This window comes from Gobius niger, assembly GCF_951799975.1.
Source record: "Gobius niger genome assembly, chromosome: 20".
Lineage (NCBI taxonomy): Eukaryota > Metazoa > Chordata > Actinopteri > Gobiiformes > Gobiidae > Gobius > Gobius niger.
In genome coordinates, this window is record NC_136871.1 from 10166578 (window position 1) to 10194494 (window position 27917).

At 43.8% G+C, this 27917-nt stretch overlaps 2 protein-coding genes across 4 annotated transcripts; both read left to right on the plus strand.

The window, feature by feature from the left end:
• The first annotated feature begins 910 nt into the window (after positions 1 to 910).
• Positions 911 to 10045, plus strand: LOC306980128 (bactericidal permeability-increasing protein-like). Its single transcript, XM_079579379.1, has 16 exons — positions 911 to 966; positions 1550 to 1657; positions 1735 to 1849; positions 1924 to 2052; positions 2126 to 2281; positions 2357 to 2420; positions 6141 to 6201; positions 6275 to 6366; positions 6441 to 6617; positions 6925 to 6984; positions 7157 to 7324; positions 7810 to 7877; positions 7985 to 8027; positions 8255 to 8318; positions 9705 to 9781; positions 9857 to 10045. The coding sequence occupies exons 2-16, from the start codon at positions 1555 to 1557 to the stop codon at positions 9896 to 9898; spliced, it is 1419 nt and encodes a 472-aa protein (XP_079435505.1). The 5' UTR covers positions 911 to 966; positions 1550 to 1554; the 3' UTR covers positions 9899 to 10045.
• Positions 10046 to 13705: 3660 nt separating this feature from the next.
• On the plus strand, positions 13706 to 26879 carry rpn2 (ribophorin II). Of its 3 annotated transcripts, none has more exons than XM_079579266.1 (18): positions 13706 to 13789; positions 14093 to 14283; positions 14428 to 14523; positions 14598 to 14773; positions 14860 to 14935; positions 15034 to 15168; positions 15249 to 15425; positions 15506 to 15624; positions 16526 to 16631; positions 16734 to 16825; positions 16892 to 17006; positions 17078 to 17272; positions 17341 to 17427; positions 17497 to 17592; positions 19213 to 19288; positions 21519 to 21648; positions 22048 to 22143; positions 26318 to 26879. In XM_079579266.1, exons 1-17 carry the CDS (start codon positions 13777 to 13779, stop codon positions 22097 to 22099), a joined length of 1932 nt encoding a protein of 643 aa, XP_079435392.1. In that variant the 5' UTR covers positions 13706 to 13776; the 3' UTR covers positions 22100 to 22143; positions 26318 to 26879. The 3 variants fall into 3 exon arrangements, with proteins under 3 accessions (XP_079435392.1, XP_079435393.1, XP_079435394.1); XM_079579267.1 differs by having other exon boundaries at positions 22048 to 22109; XM_079579268.1 differs by lacking the exon at positions 22048 to 22143.
• Positions 26880 to 27917: the final 1038 nt, after the last annotated feature.

Below are 27917 nucleotides of genomic sequence, written 5' to 3' on the forward strand. Positions count from 1 at the left end.
TAATACAGCTGTTTGTCAATTATTCCTTCCTTTTCTAGCTTCTGAAGGTGCTCTATAATTTTCTTCCTGTACCCGCTGGTGGGGTCTCTCTTCAGTCGCTCATAGGTGTGGGCATCACAGAGCAGGTGCTTGACTTTGGCCTCGTAGTCAGCTGTGTTGAGGACCACTGTACATCTCCCTTTGTCCACTGGAAGGATAGTGATGCTCTCATTCTTCTTCAAGGCTGCCAACGCCCTTCTTTCCTCCCCTGAGATGTTGGAGGGGGAGGTCTGGAGCTCTTGAGGGCTGCTGAGATTTTCAGTCGAAGATCTCCTGCTTCAGACTCAGTCATCCTGTTGTTCCTGATGGCTGATTCTGCTGCTGTGATGAAGTCCACTGTAGGAATGGATTTGGGTGTAATGGAGAAGTTAAGTCCCTTAGAGAGAGGTTTTTATGGCTACAAACCCAAGTTAAAAATGTGAGTTAATTCAAAATAAATGATTTGTTATGTGCTGCATTGACACAGAGACATATTTTCAGGCTTGTCTGAGTGGGAGGTATGTGACTGGTGTACGATTGTGAACCAGTGATCTATGGTAAGTAACAAAAGTAAGTAAGCCAGCTATAAACAACTACGATGAAAACAATTACTGTTTATCTAATTTTAAAGTGACCGAATTATGTGTCCAATTTGCTGCTCTGACAATAAGACATAGTAACAGCATGAAGTGCACTGAAGAGCAAAGCCGTGTGTTTGCACAGTGTTTTTATTCTGGAACTTTCTCGTGTTGAAATTGAGTTTCTGATTGCCTAAGTGAATTAAAAGCTGTGTGTTTGCACAGTGTTGCATTATTCTGAAACTTCCTCGTGTTGAAATTGAGTTTCTGATTGCCTAAGTGAATTAAAAACCGTGCTTCTCTTTCTGTTGTCACCTGCCCTTTTAGCAGTCAGACGCAGATGAAGTCTGTCCTCAGCAGCCAGCTTCAGGTAAGAGTCCATTGCAGGACTGTATTTAAAGAATTTACAAGTGTCATGTGTAAAATTAAATGTTCACAGGCTTTTGTTGGTGAAGAGTTTAGTAGAACTGATTCCTGATGGAAAATCACCAAAAGATTGACGTACATGTAAAACTATTTCTGGAATGTTGTTATGTTTCTGCAGTGCTAAATTATCTGTACTGATCCGAATAATTCTATGAGAATTTGGATTTGGATTTTTAATGCAAGTGAAAGGCCAAAAGAGACCTTCAAGTTCCTAATTAAATTAAATCTATAGCTGCCTGTTGCTAACTTATCACAAGTCATGTGGTGTCGTCTAACACTCTTATCACATGTTTAAACTAGACCAGGAATGTCCCGAATTGCAGAATTTAGGAACATACTTCTGTTGTTCAGGAATCAAAGTGCAAATATGATTTTGAAATCGAAAATACGTTATCACTCTCTGGTCCAACGGGAAGTTATTTGGCTATACAGAAAAATGAGGAACCAGTAGGTTTGGATTTAACAGCTCTTGATCAAATGCAAACCGCTTCATGTGACGCAGGTGCTTTTCTGTTTTCTGTTTTCAGTGAAAATGGCTCTTCAGATTTGGCTTCTTCTTGTGGCATTGACCACTTTCACATTTGGCATCAACCCAGGGGTGAAGGTTACGCTGACACAGAAGGGCATTGAATATGGTAATAAACAATAAAAAGCTCTTTATTTCAAACCACATTCACTGAAACGTCCTAATGCTCTGTTTGTCCGATGAAAGGCAGAGAAATTGGCATCGCTGCAATCCAGCGCAAACTCAACACTATCAAGCTGCCCGATATTTCAGGCTCACAGAAAGTGAAACCTTTAGGAAGAGTCAAATACAGTTTCACAAAGTAAGACTGGTAAATGTACGAGCACGTTAGAGGCAAGTTTGAAAACTTAAATCAATACATTTTTCTCTTCTCAGCATGCGCTTAATCAATGTTGGACTGCCAGAGTCAGCAGTGAGCCCCGTGCCGGGTGCAGGTGTCAAACTGTCCATTGGAAATGCCTACATGAGTCTGAAGGGAAATTGGAGGGTCAAATACTTGTTCGTGTATGTAAAAACACATATTTACATCAGCTCTTCTTTCAACGTGTTTCTGCATAATTGTTTTCTTTGCTTACAGCAAAGACAGTGGCACCTTTGATTTGAATGTGAGTGGACTGAGCATAACGACAACTATTGCCATCAGCAGGGATGAAACAGGCCGCCCTACAGTCAGTGGCACCAACTGTGCCGCCTCTGTGGGCAGACTGAAAATTAAGTTTCATGGTGGAGCCAGGTAGTACAAAAAAAAGAAAAAGTTTAAAGTCCAACGCAATTTCCCCTTGTGGTAATTAGTTTTGTTTTTGTTCAGCTGGCTGTACAACCTGTTTAAAAAGTCCATAGAGAAAGCTTTACGCAGCGCTTTGCAGAAACAGGTAGGACAAGTTCTCCATTCTGCCTTCTCACAAACACTCAGTAACACTGAAAGCATTTGACTTGTATAGAGATCTCTTAGGCTTAGGAGGTGCCTGCAGCTCACCAGCCCTCTCCAAGTAGCTCCCAAAAGTTTCTACATTTTCAATATATTTCCATCCATCCATCTATCCATTTTCTTCCGCTTTATCCGGGGCCGGGTCGCGGGGGCAGCAGTCTCAGCAGAGATGCCCAGACTTCCCGATCCACGCACACATCCTCCAGCTGTTCTGGGGGGACCCTGAGGCGACACCAGGCCAGCTCGGAGACATAGTCCCACCAGCGTGTCCTGGGCCTTCCACGAGGCCTCCTCCCACAAGGACATGCCTGGAGGCGACCAGGAGGCATCCGGAACAGATGCCCGAGCCACCTCAGCTGGCCTTTTTCGACGTGAAGGAGCAGCGACTCTACTCCGAGCTCCTCTCGGGTAACTGAGCTCCTCACCCGATCTCGAAGGGTGCGCCCAGCCACCCTGCGAAGGAAACTCATTTCGGCCGCTTGTATTCGCGATCTTGTCCTTTCGGTCATGACCCAAATCTCATGACCATAGGTGAGGGTGGGAACGTAGATCGATCGGTAGATTGAGAGCTTTGCCCCCCGACTCAGCTCCCTCTTCACCACAACAGACCGATACAGCGACCGCATCACTGCTGACGCCGCACCGATCCGTCTATCGATCTCACGCTCCATCCGTCCCTCACTCGTGAACAAGATCCCGAGATACTTGAACTCCTCCACTTGAGGTAAGGACTCTCTACCGACCTGTAGAGGGGAAACCACCTTTTTCTGGTGGAGAACCATGGCCTCGGATTTGGAGGTGCTGATTCTCATCCCGGCCGCTACACACTCGGCTGCAAACCGCCCCAGAGCGTGCTGAAGGTCCTGATTTGTTGAAGCCAACAGAACAACATCGTCTGCAAACAGCAGAGATGAGATCCTGAGGCTCCCAAACCGGACGCCCTCCGGCCCCCGGCTGCGCCAAGAAATTCTGTCCATAAAAGTAATGAACAGAACCGGTGACAAAGGGCAGCCCTGGCGGAGACCAACACGCACCGGGAACAGGTCTGACTTACTGCCGGCAATGCGAACCAAACTCCTGCTGCGGTCATACAGGGAACGGACAGCCCTTAGCAGAGGGCCCCGGACCCCATACTCCCGGAGCACCCCCCACAGAGCACCACGAGGGACGCGGTCGAACGCTTTCTCCAGGTCCACAAAACACATGTGGACTGGTTGGGCGAACTCCCACGAACCCTCGAGCACCCGATGAAGGGTATAGAGCTGGTCCAGTGTGCCACGACCAGGACAAACACCGCATTGTTCCTCCTGGATCCAAGGTTCGACTATCGGCCTTATCCTCCTCTCCAGCACCCTGGAGTAGACCTTACCGGGGAGGCTAAGGAGTGTGATCCCTCTGTAACTGGAGCACACCCTCCGATCCCCCTTTTTAAAGAGAAGGACCACCACCCCGGTCTGCCAATCCAGGGGCACTGTCCCCGACCGCCACACGATGTTGCAGAGACGTGTCAGCCAAGACAGTCCTACAACATCCAGAGACTTAAGGTACTCAGGGCGAATCTCATCCACCCCCGGAGCCCTGCCACCAAGGAGCTTTCTCACCACCTCGGTGACTTCAGCCTGGGTGATGGGCGAGCTCACCTCCGAGTCCCCAGCCTCTGCTTCCTCATTGGAAGATGTGACGACGGGATTGAGGAGGTCCTTGAAGTACTCCTTCCACCGCCCGACGTCATCCCCAGTCGAGGTCAGCAGCCCCCCACCCGCACTGTAAACAGTGTTGGTGAAGCACTGCTTCCCCTTCTTGAGGCGCCGGATGGTTTGCCAGAATCTCCTCGAGGCCGACCGATAGTCCTCCTCCATGGCTTCTCCGAACTCCTCCCAGACCCGAGTTTTTGCCTCTGTGACCGCACGAGCTGCAGCACGCTTGGCCTGCCGGTACCTCTCAGCTGCCTCCGGAGTCCCACAAGCCAACAAGGCCAGGTAGGACTCCTTCTTCCGCTTGACGGCATCCCTTACCTCCGGGCGCCACCACCGGGTTCGGGGATTGCCGCCGCGACAGGCACCAGAGACCTTACGGCCACAACTACGAGCAGCCGCATCGACAATAGAGGAGGAGAACAGGGTCCACTCGGACTCCATGTCCCCCGCCTCCCTCGGAATCTGGGTGAAGCTCTTCCGGAGGTGGGAGTTGAACACTGACAGAGGGATCCGCCAGTCGTTCCCAGCAGACCCTCACAACACGCTTGGGCCTGCCAGGTCTGACCGGCTTCCTCCCCTGCCAGCGGATCCAGCTCACCACCAGGTGGGGATCAGTTGACAGCTCAGCCCCTCTCTTCACCCGAGTGTCCGAGACACGCGGCCGGAGATCAGATGACACAACTACAAAGTCGATCATCGACCTCCTGCCTAGGGTGTCCTGGTGCCACGTGCACTTATGGACACCCTTGTGCTCGAACATGGTGTTTGCTATGGACAAACCGTGACTAGCACAGAAGTCCATTAACAGAACACCACTCGGGTTCAGATCGGGGAGGCCGTTCCTCCCAATCACTCCCTCCCAGGTCTCACTGTCGTTACCCACGTGGGCGTTGAAGTCCCCCAGTAGAACAATGGAGTCCCCAGTCAGAGCACCATCTAGTACCCCTCCCAGGGACTCCAAGAAGGCCGGGTACTCTGCACCGATGTTGGGCCCGTAGGCCGAGACAACGGTGAGAGACCTGTCCCTGACCCGGAGGCGTAGGGACGTGACCCTCTCGTTCACCAGGGTGAACTCCAACACGTGACGGCTGAGCTGGGCAAACCCACCCCAGCCCGCCGCCTCTCCCCGCGGGCAACTCCAGAAAAATGGAGAGTCCAGCCTCTCTCCAGGAGTTGGGATCCGGAACCCAAGCTGTGCGTGGAGGTCAGCCCGACTATATCTAGCCGGTATCTCTCAACCTCCCGCACAAGCTCAGGCTCCTTCCCCCCCAGTGAGGTGACGTTCCATGTCCCGAACGCCAGAAGCTGTGCATGCAGACCAGGTCGTCGAGGCACCTGCCTCTGACTGCCACCCAGTCCACTCCGCACCCGACCCCTACGGATCCCTCTGTGGGTGGTGGGTCCACAGGAGGGCGGGCCCACGTCATCCCTTCGGGCTGTGCCCGGCCGGGCCCCGTGGGCAGAGGCCCGGCCACCAGACGCTCGCGTTCGGGCCCCAACCCCAGGTCTGGATCCAGGGTGGGGCCCCGGCTGCGCCATGCCGGGCGACGTCTCGGTCCTTGCGTGTTTCACATCCATATGAGTCTTTTGAACTGCTCTTCGTCTGACCCGTCACCTCGGACCTGTTTGCCATGGGAGACCCTACCAGGGGCATAAAGCCCCAGACAACATAGCTCGTCGGATCATTCGTGCACTCAAACAACCCCACCACGTTAAGGTAGCAGTTCACGGGGTTGTTCAATATATTTGCATTTTGATTTTGTCCAGAATCTGTTGAACACAATCTGCAAATATCTGGATAAATTAAGTGAATATTAAAAAGAAATTAAAGGGATTTTTTTTATTGAGATATTATGAAATATCTTGCAACTACTGCAACTTTAAGGCATCTCTTATGTTACGTTTTGTCAAGCTAACCATGATCAGATGAGCTTTTATATCAACTTTCAACCATGCCATATTTGCAGATCTGCTCTCTGGTCGCTGATGCCATATCTGATGTGAATCCGTATTTAAAAACTCTCAATGGTAAAACACCTTCAATGTGTCTAACATCTGCCTCTTGTGTGACATTAAAAAAACATAACAAAACATCCTTCAGTTTTAGCCAAAGTAGACGAGTATGCTGAGATTGAGTGTTCAATGGTGTCGTCGCCTGTTATCTCTGCATCTTCTGTCGACTTCAGTTTAAAGGTAACTTTACTTACTTGCTCTGTGAAATCCTCATGTGTTCTTTACCTGTAATTGTAAACATTGTTTGCACTTAGGGTGAATTTTACAACATTGGGAAGCACCAGGAACCCCCGTTCACCCCTGCAGTCTTCTCAGTGCCATCCCAAAGCAACAACATGCTGAACATCGGCCTGTCATCTTACACGGCCAATTCTGCAGGCTTTGTGTACACCACAGCTGGAGCCCTCAGCCTCTACATTACTGACGACATGGTGAGCTGCTCCTGTGTGAAGTAGGAGAATCCAAATGACCAAGTCCAAATTCTGGGCGACCAGACACAAGTTCTCGAACTTCATGTCGCCTGCATAGAATCTCTCTTTGTTGCTAATTATCAGTTCAGTCTCTCATGGTTTTTGCAGTGACACATTGAAGCGAATAAGAACATTTTCTAAACAATGAAGCCTTTTATTTGATTTGAAAACAAAATAAGAAGAAGAAGAAGGAGAAGTTATGTTCAGACCCATTGCTGTTGGATTGATTTCCATTGATCAAAGTAATCTTTAAACCGTGTCTCCACAGATCCCAGCGAGCTCTCCTATAAGACTCAACACTCGAACGTTTGGAGCTTTCATCCCACAGGTAACATCTAAAATACATTATGCAGCCTATCACCAGCGCTATGGAGTGATCCTCAATATGCTTCTGCTTAAGTGTTTGCCAACCCTATACCTGCAATACCCTGCCACTCTCCTGGGTGCACCATACAGTTTCAGGGATTTCCTCAGACGCGCTCTGCTTTTTGCTATTACAGATTGCCCAACGCTTCCCTGGACTGATGATGAAGTTGCTGGTGAAGGCAGTAAAAACCCCTGTAATCACGTTCGAATCTGACAATGCAACGATCCAAGCGACTGGCACCATCACAGCCTACGCCATCCAAACCAATGGCACCCTTTCTCCCTTGTTTGTTCTGAACATGGTACGGCCGATCGTTCACAGACTTCACACCAACCAAAGTTCCACGAGTAGGTACAGGTAACAAAGAAGTAATTACACATGCGAGTACAGGTAATTACACATTTAAGTGTTACACTTTGTTCACCTTTGTTACACTGCACCTTTATTGAACCTTGCACTTAAATGTGTAATTACCTGTGTGAACATATGTGATTACTTTCTTGTTCCCTGGACCTTCACATGGAACTAATCTAAAATGTTATCTGTGATAGAAGCACCAAATGTGGCGTAAATGTTGACCAAAACCTTATGTCTCAGAAAACCTGTTACACAAAACGCAACAAACCCTTCTTGCTGTAAGACAAAGGCTCTAACCACTTCCCAAAAGACTTATTTTTTTTGGACCTGCTATCGGACTATGACTAGATATGAAATCCATTTAAAAGTGAACAATTTGTGTCCTGATCTGACCTGATCTTTAATCGTACAGTCTTTGCTTCACCACAGGACGGCAGTGTCAGCGCAAAAGTGTTCGTCAGCGGCACCAGGGTGGCCGGCTCCGTCACTCTCAACAAGTGAGTTAAAAAAAAATAGATAAAATAAATGAAACAAATACCAGAAATGAGGCCAATGGGTCTCTGGTCATTGAAACTGAGATTCTGATGCACTTTCATTTGCACAGAATGGATTTGACCCTGGGGACAAGTTACGTTGGTGATTTTCAGGTACGGCTTGTTAATCGTGATTTTAACATGCATTAGTGTTGACAGGAAAGTCAACAGTAAAGTCTCTCGAGTCTATTCAATTTAATGCCCCTTGGTATTAAGCTTTTAATGTTTTCTTCATTAAATGTTGAGTAATACTGGATATAGTGCTTTAACAAATTTTTGCAAATGTTTTTATCCTTGAGAAGAAAAGCAGTTGAATTTATTCTGTTTTACTCATCCAACAGGTGAAATCCATCAATTCGATCTTCCAAATAGTGCTGAAAGTTGTGATCATCCCACTTTTAAATGGTTTGTATGAGCTAAGCAACTTTAAAAGAACGTGTTGAATTATTATTAGTCACAAGTATAAGTCTGAAACGCCAATGAAAAATGTGTGTCAATTATATAAGGTTTCCATCCATCCATTTTCTTCCGCTTTATCCGGGGCCGGGTCGTGGGGGCAGCAGTCTCAGCAGAGATGCTCAGACTTCCCGATCCACACACACCTCCTCCAGCTGTTCTGGGTTGACCCCGAGGCGACACCAGGCCAGCTCGGAGACATAGTCCCACCAGCGTGTCCTGGGCCTTCCACGAGGCCTCTTCCCACAAGGACATGCCTGGAACACCTCCCGCAGGAGGCGACCAGGAGGCATCCGAAACAGATGCCTTAGCCACCTCAACTGGCTCCTTTCGACGTGAAGGAGCAGCGACTCTACTCTGAGCTCCTCCCGGGTAACTGAGCTCCTCACCCGATCTCGGAGGGTGCGCCCAGCCACCCTGCGAAGGAAACTCATTTCGGCCGCTTGTATTCGCGATCTTGTCCTTTCGGTCATTACCCAAATCTCATGACCATAGGTGAGGGTGGGAACGTAGATCGATCGGTAAATCGAGAGCTTTGCCCCGACTCAGCTCCCTCTTCACCACGACAGACCGATACAGCGACCGCATCACTGCTGACGCCGCACTGATCCGTCTGTCGATCTCACGCTCCATCCGCCCCTCACTCGTGAACAAGACCCCGAGACACTTGAACTCCTCCACTTGAGGTAAGGACTCTCTACCGACCCGAAAAGGGGAAGCCACCTTTTTCTGGTGGAGAACCATGGCCTTGGATTTGGAGGTGATGATCCTCATCCTGGCCGCTACACACTCGGCTGCCAACCACCCCAGAGCGTGCTGAAGGTCCTGGTTTGTTGAAGCCAACAGAACAACATCATCCGCAAACAGCAGAGATGAGATCCTGAGGTTCCCAAACAGGACGCCCTCCGGACAGAGGCCCGACCACCAGGCGCTCGCCTTCGAGCCCCAACCCCAGGCCTGGCTCCAAGGTGGGGCCCCGGTTGCGCCATACCGGGCAACGTCACGGTCCTTGTATGTTGTATGTCCATAAGAGTCCTCTGGACTGCTTTTCGTCTGACCAGTCACCTCAGACCTGTTTGCCATGGGAGACCCTACCAGGGGCATAAAGCCCCAGAAAACATAGCTCCTCAGATCATTCGGGCACTCAAACAACCCCAACACGTTAAGGTAGCATAATACAATTCTCAATTCACTGCAGTGGTTTATTTTATGGCCCAACCATACGACAGTAAATGCCCCTGTTCGCAGCTGCGATTATGTTTTATTTAGATTAAGTTTGTATTAAGCTTTTGGCCTTGTGAAGTCTTAACTAAAACATGCTTTTGACCGTTCCAGCTGAACTTGCAAAGGGATACCCTCTGCCTACAATTGGAAAGATGAAGCTGGTGAACACCCAGCTGCAGGTTAAGAAGGTCAGTGTAGTTCCAGTAAATTCCAGAAGCCAATATTGCACATCAGGTCTAACGGCCTTCTCTGCTCTGCTGTAGGGTTACATGCTGATTGGAACTGATGTACAGTTTGCTGGATGATCAGCGAGACAAACCACATTGATGTATGAAAAAGTGTCTGTTTCTAAACACACAGTCTGTTATGTACTCATCATATCGCCTTGTTCTTGGAAGCTCACGTTGTTTAATGTTATGTTAACTATTTTGTAAAAGTGTTAAAGATCTTTTCCAAAGGAAATTGTAACGAACATGCCGCACACTTGCACTTTACACGCACAGCACTTTCAATATTCACTTGCACTTTTATACCCACAGCACTTGGAACAAGCTAATTTGCACATATATAAGAATCGCACACGATTGTCGGTTTTAAATTATTTATCCGGTCGGGGTACGTCACCTCCAGTAATGGCGGCCGGTCCTGCAGAGGCAACATGACAATTAGTATTGAAATTGTGCAATTACATGTGCCGTGTTTTAAGAATTAGATGATGTTTTCATTTCATTCATTTCATTTCATTCATTCATTTTCATTTATTTATTTATTTGAGCAGAAAAAGTATGCCAACATTTACAGAAAGAAAAAATACAAAACAAGACTTTGTGCTCAAAAGGAGTAGGAAGAAGTTCAAAGAACTTGTAGTAAACCTACCCCTTATCTCTCATTCAAGTAATCATCACATAAACTTTCCGCTATACTCATGCAGGAAACCGATGCATGAGTCTGGGCTTACATGTTGATATACATTGTTTATGATCGTACAAAATGTCAAAGAATTTCATCATTTACAGTCTACCAAGAAATAAAAATAAAAATAAAGAAATAAAAATAAAGAATTCATCATTTACAGTCGTAAATAAATAAATACACCATATGGTACATAAGAGTTATACCAAGGCACATCTCTCTTTCGTTCTGATCACACAAAAATATATATAATATCGCCCAGCCCTGCTATACCAACTATACCCAATGTACAAGCTCCGTATAACCATGTAGAAATAGAAACTATCTGTCCATAGTCATTCACTTAAGATTGACAGGGAAAGGGAAAGAAAAAGACATGTAAACATCCTTGAAGTTTACAATCGTATATGTGATCTATGAACATATTGGAAACATGTGTTTTGTCCATTGTCATGTAAACTTGAACTAACAAGCTGACCTCACTTTCACACAAAATGATTTCCAAACAAACAAAAACTTACTGTAGTCGATGCAAAATAATGCTTTAGGGTCTTAACATTCTTTATATTTTGATATTCATATCCAGGCAAATACACACAAAAGTTTTAGGTGTTGCGTGCATGCGATGAATGTTTGGGTGTGTGAATGGGTCTGTGTGCCCCACACAACTACTCACGTTCCTCTTGTGTCCAGGGTGTCGGTGTGCGTTCCGGGCTGGACCAAGGGGAAGAACCAGTCTATGGGAAGAACAAGCTTGGAGGTGGTTGTATGGGTTTTAACGGATTTTAGGATATAGTTTGGTTCATTTAGGTGGTTTTGTTTGGGAGTTTATATAGTGAGGGTTTTTCTTTTCTTTATGTTGCGGTTACGGGTTTTATTTGAGGATTTTAATGTGTTTTTTAGAAGCTCAGGTTATTGTTTACACCTTCTTGATGCTCTCACACTGGGTCATGCTGCTGCTGGAGAAGCACATTTTTCCTCTGATGCGCTATATTTTGGCACTGTGCACTTTCATTTGTACTTTTGCGCAAGAGAAATGAATAAAAATAAAAAGGTACCTGGACCACCAAGACTGCCTCCCTGGTATTTGTTCTAACCCACCACCACCCGCTTGTGCCGCCCTGTCACAGAAATTCTTTGTTGTCTCAAACCACTTTGTGCTGCTGATCTGGATCAAAAATAGTCTTAGTTCAATGTGCTCTTCTGACAATATGCTGATCCATGACATTTTGCAGCCATTTGGAAAAGCCCCACAAAATGTCTTGACACTGAGCACATTTTGTTGAAGTCATATCAGCCACTGCAGGGTCCTGCGTCCACACGAGTTCGGCTTAAAAGACAACGACTAATAAGTTCTTGAGGCTTCATGTTTTCTTTTGTATTCTTCATTTTACATATAGTATCATTATAAGTTGTGAGGGCCCCTGAGAACATACTCATGATCTTTATGTTTGTTTGTTTGTTTGTTTGTTTGTGTAGTTTATTTGAGCAATTAACATTTTCTCTTTCTCCATAGTTTCACAATCATACAGGTAATGGAAGCTCAAAGGGAGTCGACTGAAGCAAAAGCTTATAAGTGCCGACCCCTTGTTCATATACATTACATTTGCAATTCATGATGCTAGAGTTATACATTTCTTTTACATTTACATTAAATAAACAAAGTACAATCCTTTCTGAGTATTCTATACTAGTTTCAGAACACAAATATATACCTATATGTATTTGTGAGTTAAATTTTATCCTACTGTTGCTACAATTGTCTACATACAATCAACAGACTTTTGCAGCACTGGCAAACAAGGAGGCTTTACCATTTCATATCATTAACACATTAACACATGTGAAGCTGAAATTGTTGACATTGAAAGACCTTGTTAATTTACAAATTGTATTGACCATGAGTACATTAGAACAAGAATATCTTCACAAGAAACGTAAAGGCTCACGCTCACATAACTGTATTTAAATAGGGAAAACGTGGAATAGCTTGGTGGCTTCTAACTCACCCCAGTTTGGATACCTATACCTTTGCTAGGAGTGGCTAAATGCTAACAACATTTGCGTGACTGAGCGCACGCACAAAGACCAAACAGGTACACATCAACTCGTCTAAGCTCAGGTAAGAACATATCTCAATAGGTAAAAACAGCGGCCTATTCCTTTAAAAACTCTAGATCTGTGGGGTTTTTTTTTTACACCTGTCTAATATTTCACAATCCAACACCATCTAACACCAGACCTAGATTAAGATTTTAAACTTTTGGCGTCACGTTGCCCCTAAAAGTTGTACATTGTTTGTTTATCCTCCAGCATCGCCAGCTAATGAAGAAAGTGCATAAATCTTTGGCTCTAGACGTCATGGACTGCCCATGTTCATCTCTATTAAAGCAGTACTAAGTAACGTGTTCACCTTAATAAATCAGTTTCGTAGTCCCTGTGGGGGTAATACAAGTGTTTATGGGATGATTGGAGGGTCTTTCATCTCCCCCAGGTGTCTCTGACCAGAAAACCATGTTTGCAACTTGACTGCCACCGGTCCGGAGAAAGCAATACACACTAATACAATCACGAAGAAAAAGCTAACATGCTAATGCTAACTGCGGGCTAACGTCACTTTAAACAGTATTTACAGCCAAGTTTGAGTGAAAAAAAATATTTCCATTGTATAATTGGATGCACAGTAACCCTCTCTCCCTTTGTCTTTCCTGTCAGCGTAGTATTTACTCTCCAAGACAATTAATAAGTTAAAAAATCGTAACTTGCTACTACACCTGCAGTTGCGCTTTTGGCCCCTAGGGGGAAGAGTTACCTAGTACTGCTTTAACTCCTCATCGTTTTGTAATAAAAGCCATGAAAATATTTTGGATCAGGGTTTTATTTGGGACCGAGTGACAGCGCTATTTTTTTCCCACCGCCGTGCACGTGCCTCAGGTAAGTTCACCTGAATCGAGTCATTTTAAGTGTTGCCCAGAATCGTCTGTTTATTTGTTTGTTTTTTCATATGACAAATAAATACGGTGACTTACTACATAAAACTCAGTTGCAACTATTGGTCAATTTGTAAATCAGTAGTTTGCGGTAGCGCTGTAAGAATGAAGAGCCAATGCCGTCGCACCACATCACACATTCCTCTGAGCCAAATGGTGGATGTTCCGTGAGCCAATAATGCTTTTATTGTGAAACTCCGGAAGTTACCCCGAACAGAGCGGAAGTTGAAGACAGCGGAAGCCGACGTCGGTTTTGGTGACGCTGCATTAGATCTAACGACATGGACCGGTCTTGTGAGTAATTTAACAGTTTTATGTGCTCTAAAGGTGCCTGAGAGCATTGTTTGTTATGTCTAGATCAAAGTCTTGTAATATTGTGTGAAATGCATGAAGGATAAATCAGCATTTGCGTTGCTTGTCTACGATTTCGGCTGACGTTAGCATGGCTAAAGCAAGGAAGTGCTGTCATTTCAATGAATGAATATTGATAGCGATGCAAATATAGCGGGCTAAACACTGAAGGCGCGCGTTTCTGTTTCAAAATGTCAATGATTTCAATGTCTGGCTGTGTTTAACTTGTTAAATGTGACCCCTCAGGGCTGCTCGGGTTGCTGGTCTTCAGTCTGGCTCTGGCTGGTGCTCCAGCGCTCACACCGACACATTACCTGTCCTTGTCCGACGTGGCCCGGCTACAGGCTGCTTTGGGACAGCCCTTTACGGATCTGGAGTCTGCCTATCACTCTGTTGTGGGTCTATCCAAGCTTGGAAGCGTTGTTCCTGATCAAAATGTAATTATTTTTGCATTACATTTACACGTTCAATTTGCAACTGCTAAAAAATAGACACACCAATTACACATAGCCTTCATTGCAATCTTTACTATACAAACCTAATCTTTAGCTAATATTCATGCTCTCATCTGCTTTTTTTAGGAGGTTTGCCAATTTATGAAATCCCAGCTTGACCCCATGAGTGTTGACGACCTCTTTTTTGCTGCTGAAACAAGTCAAGCTATTTCAGGATGTGAAGTAAGTGGCTTTGTGGCTTTCACATAATAACAAAATAACGTAAACTATTTTAATTTTGAAAAACCTTTTTTCAGATTCCCGTCTCAAACGAAACCCGCGATATCCTCCTGGCAGCCGTCAGTGAAGATTCAACCATGAACCAGATCCATCGTGCTGTCAGTGCGCTGAGCTCCTTGGGTCTTCCTGTGGCGTCCCAGGAAGTTGTGAGTGCGTTGACTGCCCGCATAAACAAAGAGGATAATGTTATGTCGTAAGTTAAACCTGAGGCACAGCAGTATTTATCGTGAAGACCTTTTGGTTCAGGTATTCAGAACCGCTGTCCTCATGTCTTTGTAGCATCACACTGGCATTGGCCACAGCAGCTCGTCTGTCCCAGCAGGCAGAACTAGGAGGAATACTGGAGGAAATTGAGGTAATGCGTTTATCTTCCACCAGAGGGAGCTAAGTGACAAAAGACTGCACACGCTTCCTTACAAAACCACAATATCTAAAAGCTTGATATTATTTCAGGATTTGACTGCTCGTTTGGATGACCTCGGTGGCATCTACCTCCAGTTTGAAGAAGGGCTTGAAGCAACAGCTTTGTTCGTCACTGCCGCTTACTCTCTGTCCGATCATGTTGATATGGAGCCGCCTCTGAAAGAAGTAACATTTTAGTTCATCTTATTTCTGCATGTCTGCGTGCACCTCCTGAGAGAATTCTAAACCCATTCTGCCCCGCTCAGGATCAGGTTATCCAGCTGGTTAATTCCATATTCAGCAAAAAGTCCTGGGATTCCCTGTCTGAAGCCTTCAGTGTGGCCAGTGCTGCTGCAGCTCTCTCCAACAACCGCTTCCATGTGCCCGTCATCGTCAGTGCCCAGGGCCCGGCAACAGTGTCTCACAGCCAGCCGACCCTGCAGGTGAAACACTTGTGAATTAAACACCTCCACAGTGCAGGGATGAGCCGACAGTGACCAATGTAATTTTGTCTGATTCACAGCTCCTTGTTACTGATGTCATGTCTCAGCCTTTGGCCGCCGCTAATGTTCTATTGGAGTCTGCGTTCACTGTGGCCTCCAAAAGCATCATCCTGAGCCAAGCGCCTTTCACTCTTAATGAGTAAGTGATGAGAGATCGTAGTTTATATGGTCATTCACTTCTGAGCACTGAAAAAGGAGAGAAGCAGACTGGAAACACTACGCTCATGGTTGCCGTTGAGCAATAAAAAGCATTGAATGTGAATTATGCTCAAGTTTAAGGCCTTAAAAGGCATTGAAAATAATTAAATTGGATTCACACTGGCATTAAAAGAATAGGCTACTGTTTTTACATACTGAGATATGTTATCTTACCTTGGGCGAGTTGATGCGCATCTGTCTGGTCTTTACACGTGCCCTCAGTCACACAAACAGAGCACAGATGGTGTTAGCATTTAGCCTCTCCTCTATGGGGCCAAATGGGGGTGAAGTTAGAAGCGACCAAGCTCTTCCACGTTTTCCCTATTTAAATACAGTTACATGAAGAGTTACAAGATCCACGTATAGTCACACAAAATTAAAACATGTCGATTTTTCTATGTGGATAAAAAGGGGAACTATACTGTAAGGCGTAATAACTCCGTAGGAGCACTTCAACTTTGCTGCGCAGAAGTCGAAGTGCTTATGGTGTTATTACGCCTTACAATATAGTTCCCCTTTTTATCCGCTTAGAAAATCGACATGTTTTAATTTTGTGTGACTATACTTGGATTGAGTACAGGCTCATGTAACCATATTTAAAAAGGGAAAACGTGGAAGAGTGCTAACATTATCTGTGCTCTGTTTGCCTGACTGAGGGCACGTGTAAAGACCAGAAAGGCACGCATCAACTCGTCTAGGCTATCAAAATTTCCCCTCATTCCAGTTTGTTTGATCATGTACAATCTGACGACATGAAATATGACTTGATGCCACTTGTAGAAACCCTGTGAGCTGTTATTTCCCAGAGTGCATTGTTCTAACTACTGCATTGTCTTTTTCAGTGGTGTTTTTGAGCTGAACTTCATGTCTAGTCAGCCTGCCAGCGGATATTACCAGTTCACTGTGGCTGTGACCGGCGACAGCAGACTGGTGGCGAATCATGTTGAGGTAAGCCTTTGTGTGACTTACAGCAATACATTGAGCAAACTTTCGGTGATTGTTTCATAGACTTTGAAGCTTAACTTGTCCTACTTCTATTTTTTACTCAAGCTTAAAGTGAAAGTGTCCACAGAGGTGTCCGTGACCAACATGGACCTCTCTGTCGTGGACAAAGACCAGAGCATTGGTACCAAAACAACAAGGTAAGATATGTCTTTATTATTATATTCCTTGCTTTTGAAGGTCTGATTATTTGCTTTCTTTTGCAGAGTGGACTACCCCTCCAAAGCAAAGGCCTCATTCACAGCCGACAGTCACCAGAACTTTGCCATGTCCTTCCAGCTGGTCGACATGAACACTGGAGTGGAGCTCACCCCTCATCAAGTATGTTCTCCGAAAATGTCTAATTCACAACAACCTTTTCATTGTCATTCATTAACCTCCTATTTTTTCAGACTTTTGTCCGTCTGCACAATCAGAAAACTGGCCAAGAGGTTGTGTTTGTGGCTGAACCCGACAGCAAAAATGTGTATAAGTTCGAGCTCGACACCGCGGAGCGAAAATCGGAGTTCGACTCGATGTCTGGAACGTACACCCTTTACCTGATTGTAGGAGATGCTACTCTGGACAACCCTATCCTGTGGACCGTGGTACGTGTCAGATCAACACAGTGTTAATCCTCGTGTTTGGGCCTTGATATTGACCTCTACGTTCACAGGCTGATGTTGTGCTGAAATTTCTGGACGAGGAAGCTCCTGTTGCCATCCAGCCGAAGACCCTGTATGTCCCTAAGCCAGAGATTCAGGTAATATTTTAGTAGCATTCTATGAGACGATGGCATTAAAGTAACTAAAGATCCTTGTCCCCTTTACAGCACTTGTTTAGGGAACCGGAGAAGAAGCCGCCCACTGTTGTTTCAAACACTTTCACCGCGCTGATCCTTTCTCCACTCCTCCTGCTTCTCATCCTGGTAAGACGAGAAAAATTATGTGTCGCATTTATCAAGTCCCAAGAATTTGATACAATTTCTGGAGGCCACAAAGTTCTCTTCTATATTAGTTATTTCCCAGGTATACTTGAAAATAGGCCCGGACAATACTGTAGCTAAAATTAATATTTTTTTTATTCCATAGTGATCAATCTCAATATATTATTTGGAATTTTGTATTGCGCTTTTCACATAAAATACGTTTCCTAAAGCGCTTCACTCAGGGTCAGGGGTAGCCTGTGCACCCAGGACCATGGCCGAAATCTTTGCATGGATTTGGGGACCAATCGCAGAACGAGGAGGGACGGCAAGACGATGACGCGCTATTTGACATAAGGAAGCTTGTAGTTAACGGATAAAAAATATATAAGTTTATATAATAATAAGCTTTAGACCGTGTTCTAAATAGCTCAGCTCGAAAGTTTGCAGCGGCCGGGTACGTCATACGTCATCGAATACAATGAAACGATTATCATGTGTCTGCACGTAGCCACAGCCAGACATTCGTCGCCCCCAATAAACTACTATGGACGAACGTAAACCATACCTCCTACGAGAAAATTAATTGGTGGTCCCCAGACTGTTAGCCAGGCTAGGTAGAATGGCAAATATTGAGTAAATAGGCTTGGCTAGGTCAGAGGTGGTAGAGGTAGAGTAGCCAATATATTTACTCAAGTAAGAGTAACGTTACATTGAAATGAATTGACCCAAATAAATACTCAAGTAAACATAAAGAAAGAAAAAATCCAAGAAAATGCAGAAAAATAGAATTATTTTAAAGAACAAGGAGCACGAGACGATCTAGATCTAATTTTTTTTTATCAAAATAAAGCATTTGCTGCTAAAAGAATAACTCAGTGGAAAAAGTAATCATTATTTTTACTCAAGAAAGTTGCTTGATTTATAATTGTAAAAAGTAGCGTATGATAAAGCTACTCTAAGAAGTACAATCTCTTCAAAAAGTTACTCAAGTACAAGCACTACCCGCCTCTGCACAGGGTAGAGTATTATATATTGGAAATAAATACATTTTGCTTTACAAAACATGGTTCAAGGGCTGAACGTTTCCGAATGAACCTCAGGTTAAACGGTGAATGAATTCTTTCCGCCCCAGAGGCTTGTAACACAGAATACACAGAATAGGATTGTGTTTTTTCATCAAAGCCTGAGGAACTCTATGGAAATAAAGATAAGATACATTCAATCACGATTTATTTTTCTGGTCGGACTTGGAAGAGTTTATATCATAAGCTGTAAGTCATTTTAATCCACATGAATCACCTAAAATACAGCCGTCTTCCTCTATATATCTATGTCTAAATCTCTCTGAAACCGCGCTCGTCTCTCCAAACAGTTTTAACTTCATCCCTGTGAAAGCCACTTGAATCTGCACGAGGCCCTGATGTTTCATGATTATGCCGGGTTTAGTATACAATCACAAAAGCGGCGGCGTGTTTTGTTTTCGTGGCATTTTCAGCGCCGTAGTTATTGTGAACGGTGCATTGTGAACGCGTCGGTAAACAGTTTTCCAGCCCCTTTTGTTTGGCCGCTCTTGTGGTGCATGAAAATAACAGTGTCTTTTATTCTGCCTCTCCTGTCTAGTGGTTCAAGCTCGGAGCCAACATCGCCAACTTCAGCTTATCTCCCAGCGTCATCCTGTTCCACGCGGGGCACGCAGGTCAGCCCCAGTCAGATACTGTACACACATCATATGATTATTTGTACCCGGAGCCTGTTGGTTTATTCATCTGCTTTTGTTCAAGGAAGTGAACGACCTGAAAAGACTTGGGGACATTGTGTGAAGCATAATTACTGCCCCGTCCTATGCATTATTCATGAAATTCCACTAATGGTTATTACATGAAGGCTAGTTTTGAGAGATTTCCTATAATTTTATCGTCAGAATGCCTAATAGACACGCAGAAGCAGTGTCGGATTTGTAACTCGCAATGTCCGATCCATTTTTACTCTTGAAATGCTGTTGGCAAGTTCACATCGAGTAGAAGTTTAGAGTTTCAGGACAACTCTTCATGCAACTTACAGATACTTGAATTAGGGCTCTGCGATTTGAAGGCTCTCAGTCAAGGGATCGTCCATTGTAGTAAACGCTTCCAAATATTGTGTCCTGGACTGGGTTGCTCTGGTGCACTACGAAAAATAGGGACATTTTGCTTGAATTAATTGTATTTGCCCTTGATTTAAAGGGATATTTCAGGATTTTTGACATAGGGCCTCATTTCCTAGTTATCCCGAGTGTTGCGGAGTTCTTATATTTGAAGCTTTTCGTGGCGCTAGGCTAGTGCAAGGCTAGTGCATTTCTATGGTATCAGCTAGCCTGCATTAAAAACAGTCTGACTCCACAGTGCACCTGAGGCAAATCACTTAAAACGCCAGACTAACGATATCAATGTTTGTGTCGATGGAATCATTTGAACCATTTTGCATTTACTAAGAACTTCTATTTGAGCAGCACCAGCTTCATGGTTATATAAGCTACGAAGCAGCGGAGTGATCTGCGGGAAAATAGTCCCTCAAAATGCGATCGTTCATGTGACGCAAGGTCAGCTAGATTCCAAAAATTATTCTATCGACACAGGCATTTATATGGTTAGTCTGGCGTTATAAGTGATTTGGACATTTTTCCAATAGCGCATTGTTTAATCACACCCAGCTCTAATCAAGAAAAGATGAGGCGTCTGAACATGGAAGCGAGTCGTCCTTAATTCGGCCAACCCAGTCCAGTTTTTACAGCCCGTGATCTGCTTTTTTCTCTTAATTGTGTTTCAGTTTGTTTCCAGTTTAACGCAGCTTAAATACAGAGACTTTCATTCACTCACTGCTATTGGTTAATCTGCTATGAGTGATTTTGAACTAAAATCCTACCCACTTCCTTTGTTTTAATTCGGCAGTAGACAGGATAATGTGCAGACAAGTAATAGTAAAATAAATGATCCATATAGACCCTTTTAATTGTTTGTAAACATTTCGGGCTCAGCTGGAGGCGGGAAGCCTAGATTCCTTTCTATTTCCATTGTAGCTGTTGTCATAGTAACGATAAACAAATGCCTAACTGTTGTTGGAAATATCAGATGAACCTTATTTTATCGTCTCAAATGTCATTCCTCTTGTTTTTGCACCATAAGCCACAACAGGACCACTTTTTTTAGTTGTAGTTTTACACTTATAATCGCTAGTTTTAGTTGAATCTCATTTCTCATGATCACTTCCTGCCTCCAGCTGATGTCACTGATGATGTAAGCAGTGAAAGGGTCTTTAAAGAGGGGGTATTATGCTTTTTTCAATCACATAGCACCAGTCTATAACACACTACAATGATGACGAAACCTTCTGTTGGTCTGTAAATGCAGTAAATTAGAATAACTGCCTTGTATAAAATTGCTCTCTCAAAATGGCTGTAACGAATGTCTTGAAATAGGCCTCTGTCTCTTTAAGAACCTCTGACTCTTTCCGACACGCCCCCTCCACACGCTGTCTGTGGCATCAGTGGGGAGGGGGTTCTGCCTGAGGAGCAGTGGTTGGTTACTCGGCTGGTGACGAAAGCTCGGAGGCGTCTCCAGGAGGTGGGGGCGTTCCTAGGAGGACTCAGGCAAACCTATCCCTAAAATGGCCGCCATCAGAGTTTTTACTCAAAAATACGTGAATGTGCCAAGGCAACACTTCAGGCATGTTTTTAATGAGGGAATGACATAATATCATGATGTAAAGCTTGATAAAGTCCATTTTGCATAATACCCCCCCTTTAAAAGCAGTCTCTTCCATTTACTAATTGTGGTCATGTCTGTAAACCACATGAACCCATTGCAGTTTAATATTGATTCAAAAAATCTAGCATATTTTTAGCTTGAATTTCTTTTCTCATGTATTTCTTTTGCATTTCTTTTCTATAGCCATGCTGGGCCTCATGTACGTCTACTGGACCCACCTGAACATGTTCCAGACCCTCAAGTACTTGGCCATAATCGGCGGTGTCACTTTCCTCGCCGGCAACCGCATGCTGGCCCAGAAAGCTGTCAAGAGGTAGGCAATCTGACGGCCCGTCCAAATGGCAGGGACTTCAAAACGTCATGTTGAGTCTCTCTGGAGAACTGGGTCAGTGCCTCGCCTCCTCAGGTCAAAACAGATTTCTCTCAAAGTGGAGATGGCGGGATGATTTTCTTCACGCCATCAGCATGTAGAGCTCTTTGGAAGGAAGGGGAGGATGGGGGGGCACTGAGCCACTTGTAATCTGTGGTCGTCACTCGCCACATCGCAGTGTAATTGCTCCCCAAAGTCTTTTTCTTACACTCTTTACATCTTACAATTATAAACCATTAGAAGATTCTGTGCTGAGGACTTTGTTTTTCTTCTTCCCTGCTGCCTCCTTCCTCTGTCTAACCCCCCCGTCTGCACTTGGCTGTCTCTTTCTTCCTCTTTCAGGATTGCTGCTGAGCAAAGTTGTAGGTTGGCAAAGTATAGGAGCCTCCGATAAAGCCCCTTTTGTAAGCATTGAGTCGGTCGAGCTTCCAGGCTAAAGTAAGGGCATCCTCAAAGACCGTCCCCCTCAGTGCATCTCCATGTCAGACCGCGTGCATGGCTCATATAACCGTCACCGTTTCGACATGTGCCTGCTTCTGGTTTCCCCCATCACTCATCCACCGCCGTCATTCCAGCCGCGGTGCACCCTTTTCATTGTAAAAGTGTGTCGTGTCAGCAATGCATTTTGAGTCTTTGTCGTGAGGTCGACTCTGCAGAACGTCAAAGATCCAGTGGTTCTCAGACTGCGGTACGCGGGCTGCAACAGTCGGACTCCGCTGCAGTTTTTGGCAGGGCTCTTTCGAAGACATTCACATTGCGATACAAACGCTTCCTATTCTTTCAGGAAAGCCTGTTAAAGGAATAGTCCACCGTTTTTAAAGACAGAGATATGTTCTTACCTGAGCTTAGATGAGTTGATGCAAGTGGTGGGAACCTCTGGGTACCTCACGATTCGATAAGCGATACATGGCTTGATAACCATGGGATATTTCAGGATTTTTGACATAGGGCCTCTTTTCCTAGTTATCCAGAGTGTTGCTGATTTCTGGAGATTTTGTTTTTGTAATAATTCATGCAGTTCTTATATTTGAAGAGTTTCGTGGCGCTAGGCTAGTGCATTTCTATGGTATCAGCTAGCCTGCATTAAAAACAGTCTGACTCCACAGTGCACCTGAGGCAAATCACTTATAACACCAGACTAACCATATAAATGTCTGTGTCGATAGAGTAATTTTAACCATTTTGCATTTAAAATACCTTATATTTGAGCAGCATCAGCTTCCTGGTTGTATAAGCCAGCGGTTCTCAACCTTTTGGAGCCACGACCCCCATTTTAACAGTTCATTAGGATCGTGACCCCCGCCCGGGTCAGACCATGGGAAAAACAGGGACATTAACCTATATGATTCTTAAAAAACAAAGAAAAAACAATGGCTAAAATAAAGTTAATCAAATTTAGAACAAATAATAGCACCCTGGTAAAATGGCATGTATGCTACAATACCATAATAATAATATATATTTTTATCTATATGCTCTGGTGACCCCCCCCCCCCAGGTTGAGAACCCCTGGTATAAGCTGCGCAGCGGTGGAGTGCTAGAAAATAGTCCCTCAAAATGCGATCATTCATGTGATGCCAGTGTCAGTATGTCAGTAATATTCCAAAAAATATTCTATTGTTTTAATGCAGGCTACCTGATACCATAGAAATGTGCTAGCCTTGCACTAGCCTAGCGCCACGAAACTCTTCAAATATATATAAAAAAATATATCTCCAGAAATCAACAACACCATGGATAACTAGGAAATGAGGCCCTATGTCAAAAATCCTGAAACATCCCTTTAATAAAAAACATGCAACTTTTAACCTTAATTTGAATTTATATAAACACATATTATTCATCATTTACATTTCTTTTCATGTGCTTTGTACCTCTTTTTTCTGAGACCAGACAGTTACGCATCAACTCATCTAAGCTCTGGTAAGAACATATGAAAAAATGGTGGCCTGTTCCTTTAACACCCCCCAAAAAAATCACTTTTCTATGGTCTTTACCTTTTTGCTTGTTTCACAGTGATGATATTTGAGAACTGTTAAATTGCAATTAACAATTTAATCAAAATCTACTGCATGAAAACAGTCCTCAAAATGACCTCCATAACAGGAAAAAGCCACATGAAACGCAGGGAGAAAATGTATAATGTTTGAAAATCTAATAAACACCAGATCTCATAATGCAGGAAATGTTGTAGCAAATTTCATAAACCAATCAGAGTATTTCAAATTAGGCCAAGCCGGCAAAAGAAATGTTTTAGAAAAGATTATGAACTTGTAATGAGCTAAGGTTCAGAAAGAGTGTTTCCTCCGTCCGTGTACGTGGCCGGGGCGAGGGTCTGAGTGAGCCATTGATCCTTGTGGAGTTGGACGTTTGACTCCTCAATAATTCAATTTATGGTTCACCGTTTGACCATGATCGGCTGCACACGCACCGTTTTAGATGGTTTTAGATGACAAAGTTTACACTGCTACACAATATATCGCTTAAAATATCGTGGTGATGCAATGTGCGTATCGCAAGAAGCCACAATATATCACGACAACACTAAAACACTGAACTTATAAATGTGTAAAAGTTAAGTTAATTTAGTTAAATTTTAGTTTTGTTTTGGTTCTGACGCCTGATGTAGTCTTTTTTTTTTTTAAGGGGCTAGATGCAAGTTGGCCATTTTATACTCACTACTGCCACCTCAGGTCATACGTGTACCTGCAGCTTCTATATTAAGCTCGTGTGTGACGGCTCTTTGGAAGTAACACCTTTTTGAGTGACAGTGCAGGATTTTAGAGGCAGTTCTGGTGAATAGGTCTGGGCTCATTCTACACATTAGGACATTGCTAGATTATGTAGGGGGAACATTTTTAAACTCTGTATAGTCTAGTTTTTTTTAACACAATTTGCTGAAAAACTGGTTACTTACGATTTAATAAGAATGGAAAATATCGTGTTCAAATGGTATAGTGAAATATCGTAATAATGTTATTTTCGCAATCTTGCACAGCCTTGCACCTTTACTTCAAAAATCATTCAGCCTAGGGATGCACCGATCCGATACTGGTATGGGATATCAGAGCCGATACGGTAACAAATACGATACCGGGTATCGGCTGCAAATATCCGATACTGAACCGACACCAGTTTTGGCCTTAAAGGAATAGGCCACCATTTTTACATACTGAGATATGTTCTTACCTTAGCTTTGACGAGTTCTATAGGACCTGTCTGCCTTCAGTCACGTAAACACAGCGCAGACGGCGTTAGCATTTAGCCTCTCCCCCTCTCCACTATAGCTCCAAAACAGGTCAAGATAGAAGCTACCAAGCTCTTCCACGTTTTCCCTATTTAAATATGGTTACGTGAAGTGTTACACCACAAAGTATAATTACACAAAATTAAGCAATGTGGTTTTTCTAAGCGGATAAAAGAGGGAACTATATTGTAAGGCGTACTTCGAAATCCGCGCAGTAATATCTTCACTTTACTGCACAGTAATCTTCACTTTACTGTGTGGATGCCAAGTTACTCCTGGTATTATTTCGCCTTACAATATAGTCCCCCTTTTATCCGCTTAGAAAATCACATTGTTTAATTTTGTGTAATTATAAGAGCTTGGTAGCTCTTATCTTAACCAGTTTTGGAGCTATAGAGGAGAGCAGGAGAGGCTAAATGCTAACGCCGTCTGCGCTGTGTTTACGTGGGTGAAGACCAGACAGGTCCTAAAGAACTCGTCAAAGCTAAGGCAAGAACATATCTCAGTATGTAAAAACGGTGGCCTATTCCTTTAAAAACACAGCTTTTTTAAAGTGGACAATGAACATGCTGTATATCATTGTAAAGATAAGAACCTGGAGAATTCAATCGCAGAGTTCTCAAATGTATTTTCGATCACTGTGCAAAATTCTGTGGTTAGCAATAGCATGCTAAAGCTAGTGTGCGTTCATGCTAATACTAAGAAATACTAATCAAGGCTGGAAACTATGATAGAAATACCTAAAGTAGCAAAATAAAATCGCCCACTGCTGAAGCCACGTGTTTGTTTTGTAGTTTAAGAAATAACTGATTACTTCACTTCACTTCACGTGAGTTGTTTATATTAATGTAACCTAAAGCCTGTCATAAACCCAAGAAAAGAAAAGTCATCCTAGTTGAATGCAAGTTTATCCATGAGTTTATCAATATAATTGTCAATTGATCTGTAACATGACAATAAAATATGACTTCATTGATCTTAGATGAAGAGTCAATACATTTTTTCACTCAGAGAAAGCCACTTTTAAGAAAGTCTCTTGTATTGGTAAATACCAGGGCAGATACTCAAACCCCAGTATCAGTAGCATCTCGTTCAGCCCTTATCTATACAGTAAACATGCTTTGCTGATTAATTTAGTATCGTCACAAACACCTTTTTTGTAAGAGTGAAACTGAACCAAAAACTGCAGTCATTGTTTGGGTGCTTGCATGTGTTTCACCCTGGCTGTAGCTTTCACCGATGTTAAACTGTTTCATATTGCACTGAAGTTCCCCAACAGTGCCCGACTAACATCAGCATGTGTGTGGATCTGAAAACCACCAGCTCTTTGTCTAAACATGATATTTCTCTCCCTCTCTCTTTCAGAAATGAGAAAAACTGAGCGAATACGAATGAAGACACTGTCAAAGCTTGTTTTCGGGGTTTACAAGACGTCACTCTTCACCACGACCATCCGGACTTGAATTTAAAAAAATGGTGCAGCAGTTTGTTTTAAGGCCAATTAGCATTTGAGATAGTTTGTCCGTGTTGCCAAATGTGAGACGAGTTTGGATGCGACGTAGGCGGACAAAAACAAAGACACAGATTGTTTTACTGACGGCTCTGAAGCTACTGATCAATGCACTTCATGTGAGTTTTAAGTTTGTTGTTGTCCATCAAAGCTGCATTTTGTAAGTGGACTTTTTATTTGCGGATTGAGTTTGGATAATGTGTGTTTTGTACATTCCTCTTTGTTGATGCGCCCTGCCCATCTCATCTTGAAGTTCATCTGCCTTTAGCATCAAAGGGTTTAAGCAAGGCACATAAAGTCCACTGTGTGAGTAAAAACGGATGCGGTTTTGATACTTCAGTTTTCCCACATCTTGAAAAAAATAAAATAAAATTGGACACCTGTTTTTGTAATGGAAGAGGAAATAAAGAAAATGATGGTGATTAACTTTCTGTGCACTCAGTTATTCAATGTCCCTGTTTATTCCCATTGGTTGGGTTTTAGTTACTGAAGTTCTGACGCCCCATTTCTGTTTACACTCTTAATAAACAATCCGTCAAACGTTTTAAAGAGGGGGTATTATGCTTTTTTCAATCACACAGCACCAGTCTATAGCACACTACAATGATGACGAAACCTTCTGTTGGTCTGTAAATGCAGTAAATTAGAATAACTGCCTTGTATAAAATTGCTCTCTCAAAATGGCTGTAGCGAATGTCTTGAAATAGGCCTCTGTCTCTTTAAGAACCTCTGACCCTTTCCGACACGCCCCCTCCACACTCTGTCTGTGGCATCAGTGGGGAGGGGGTTCTGCTGAGGAGCAGTGGTTGGTTACTCGGCTGGTGACGAAAGCTCTGAGGCGTCTCCAGGAGTCGGGGGCGTTCCTAGGAGGACTCAGGCAAACCTGTCCCTAAAATGGCCGCCATCAGAGTTTTTACAGTTTACTCAAAAATATGTGAATGTGCCAAGGCAACACTTCAGGCATGTTTTTAATGAGGGAATGACATAACCTGATGTAAAGCTTGAAAAAGTCGATTTTGCATAATACCCCCCTTTAAACAAAAGAACTTTGAATTGATTCTTCAAATTAGTTTTCCAAAACACCTACTGAGAATGTTAGGTTGGAGTCAAGTTTTTCTTGTTTTGGTTCACTAAAGAATTTTCCTCAAAGCTCATGCTTTGGGTTGCCAGATCCATAAGGCTGTACTAAGTAACTTGTTTACCTTTCTGTAGCCTCTCTGGGGGTAGTGTTAATGGGATGATTGGGGGGTCCTTCATCTTCCCTGGTGTCTCTGACCAGAAAACCACAATTGCAACTTTGCTGCCTCTGGGTCGGAGGCGCAAAAGACACTAATAGAATCGCAAAGGAGAAGTGACGGGCTAACTGCAGGCTGTGGCCATTTAATCACTTATTTACAGCCAAGTTCGAGTGAAAAAAATTTGCTCCTCCTTTTGTGTACCTGGATGCGCAATATC

Coding starts and splice junctions, on each gene's coding strand:
- rpn2 (XM_079579266.1), top strand. Junction 15,426..15,505: donor ACAGCCAGCCGACCCTGCAG/GTGAAACACTTG, acceptor TCTGATTCACAG/CTCCTTGTTACTGATGTCAT. Junction 16,632..16,733: donor TGGTGGCGAATCATGTTGAG/GTAAGCCTTTGT, acceptor TTTTTACTCAAG/CTTAAAGTGAAAGTGTCCAC.
- LOC306980128 (XM_079579379.1), top strand. CDS start 1,555: ATGGCTCTTCAGATTTGGCTTCTTCTTGTGGCATTGACCACTTTCACA. Junction 7,325..7,809: donor CCTTGTTTGTTCTGAACATG/GTACGGCCGATC, acceptor GCTTCACCACAG/GACGGCAGTGTCAGCGCAAA. Junction 8,319..9,704: donor GATCATCCCACTTTTAAATG/GTTTGTATGAGC, acceptor TGACCGTTCCAG/CTGAACTTGCAAAGGGATAC.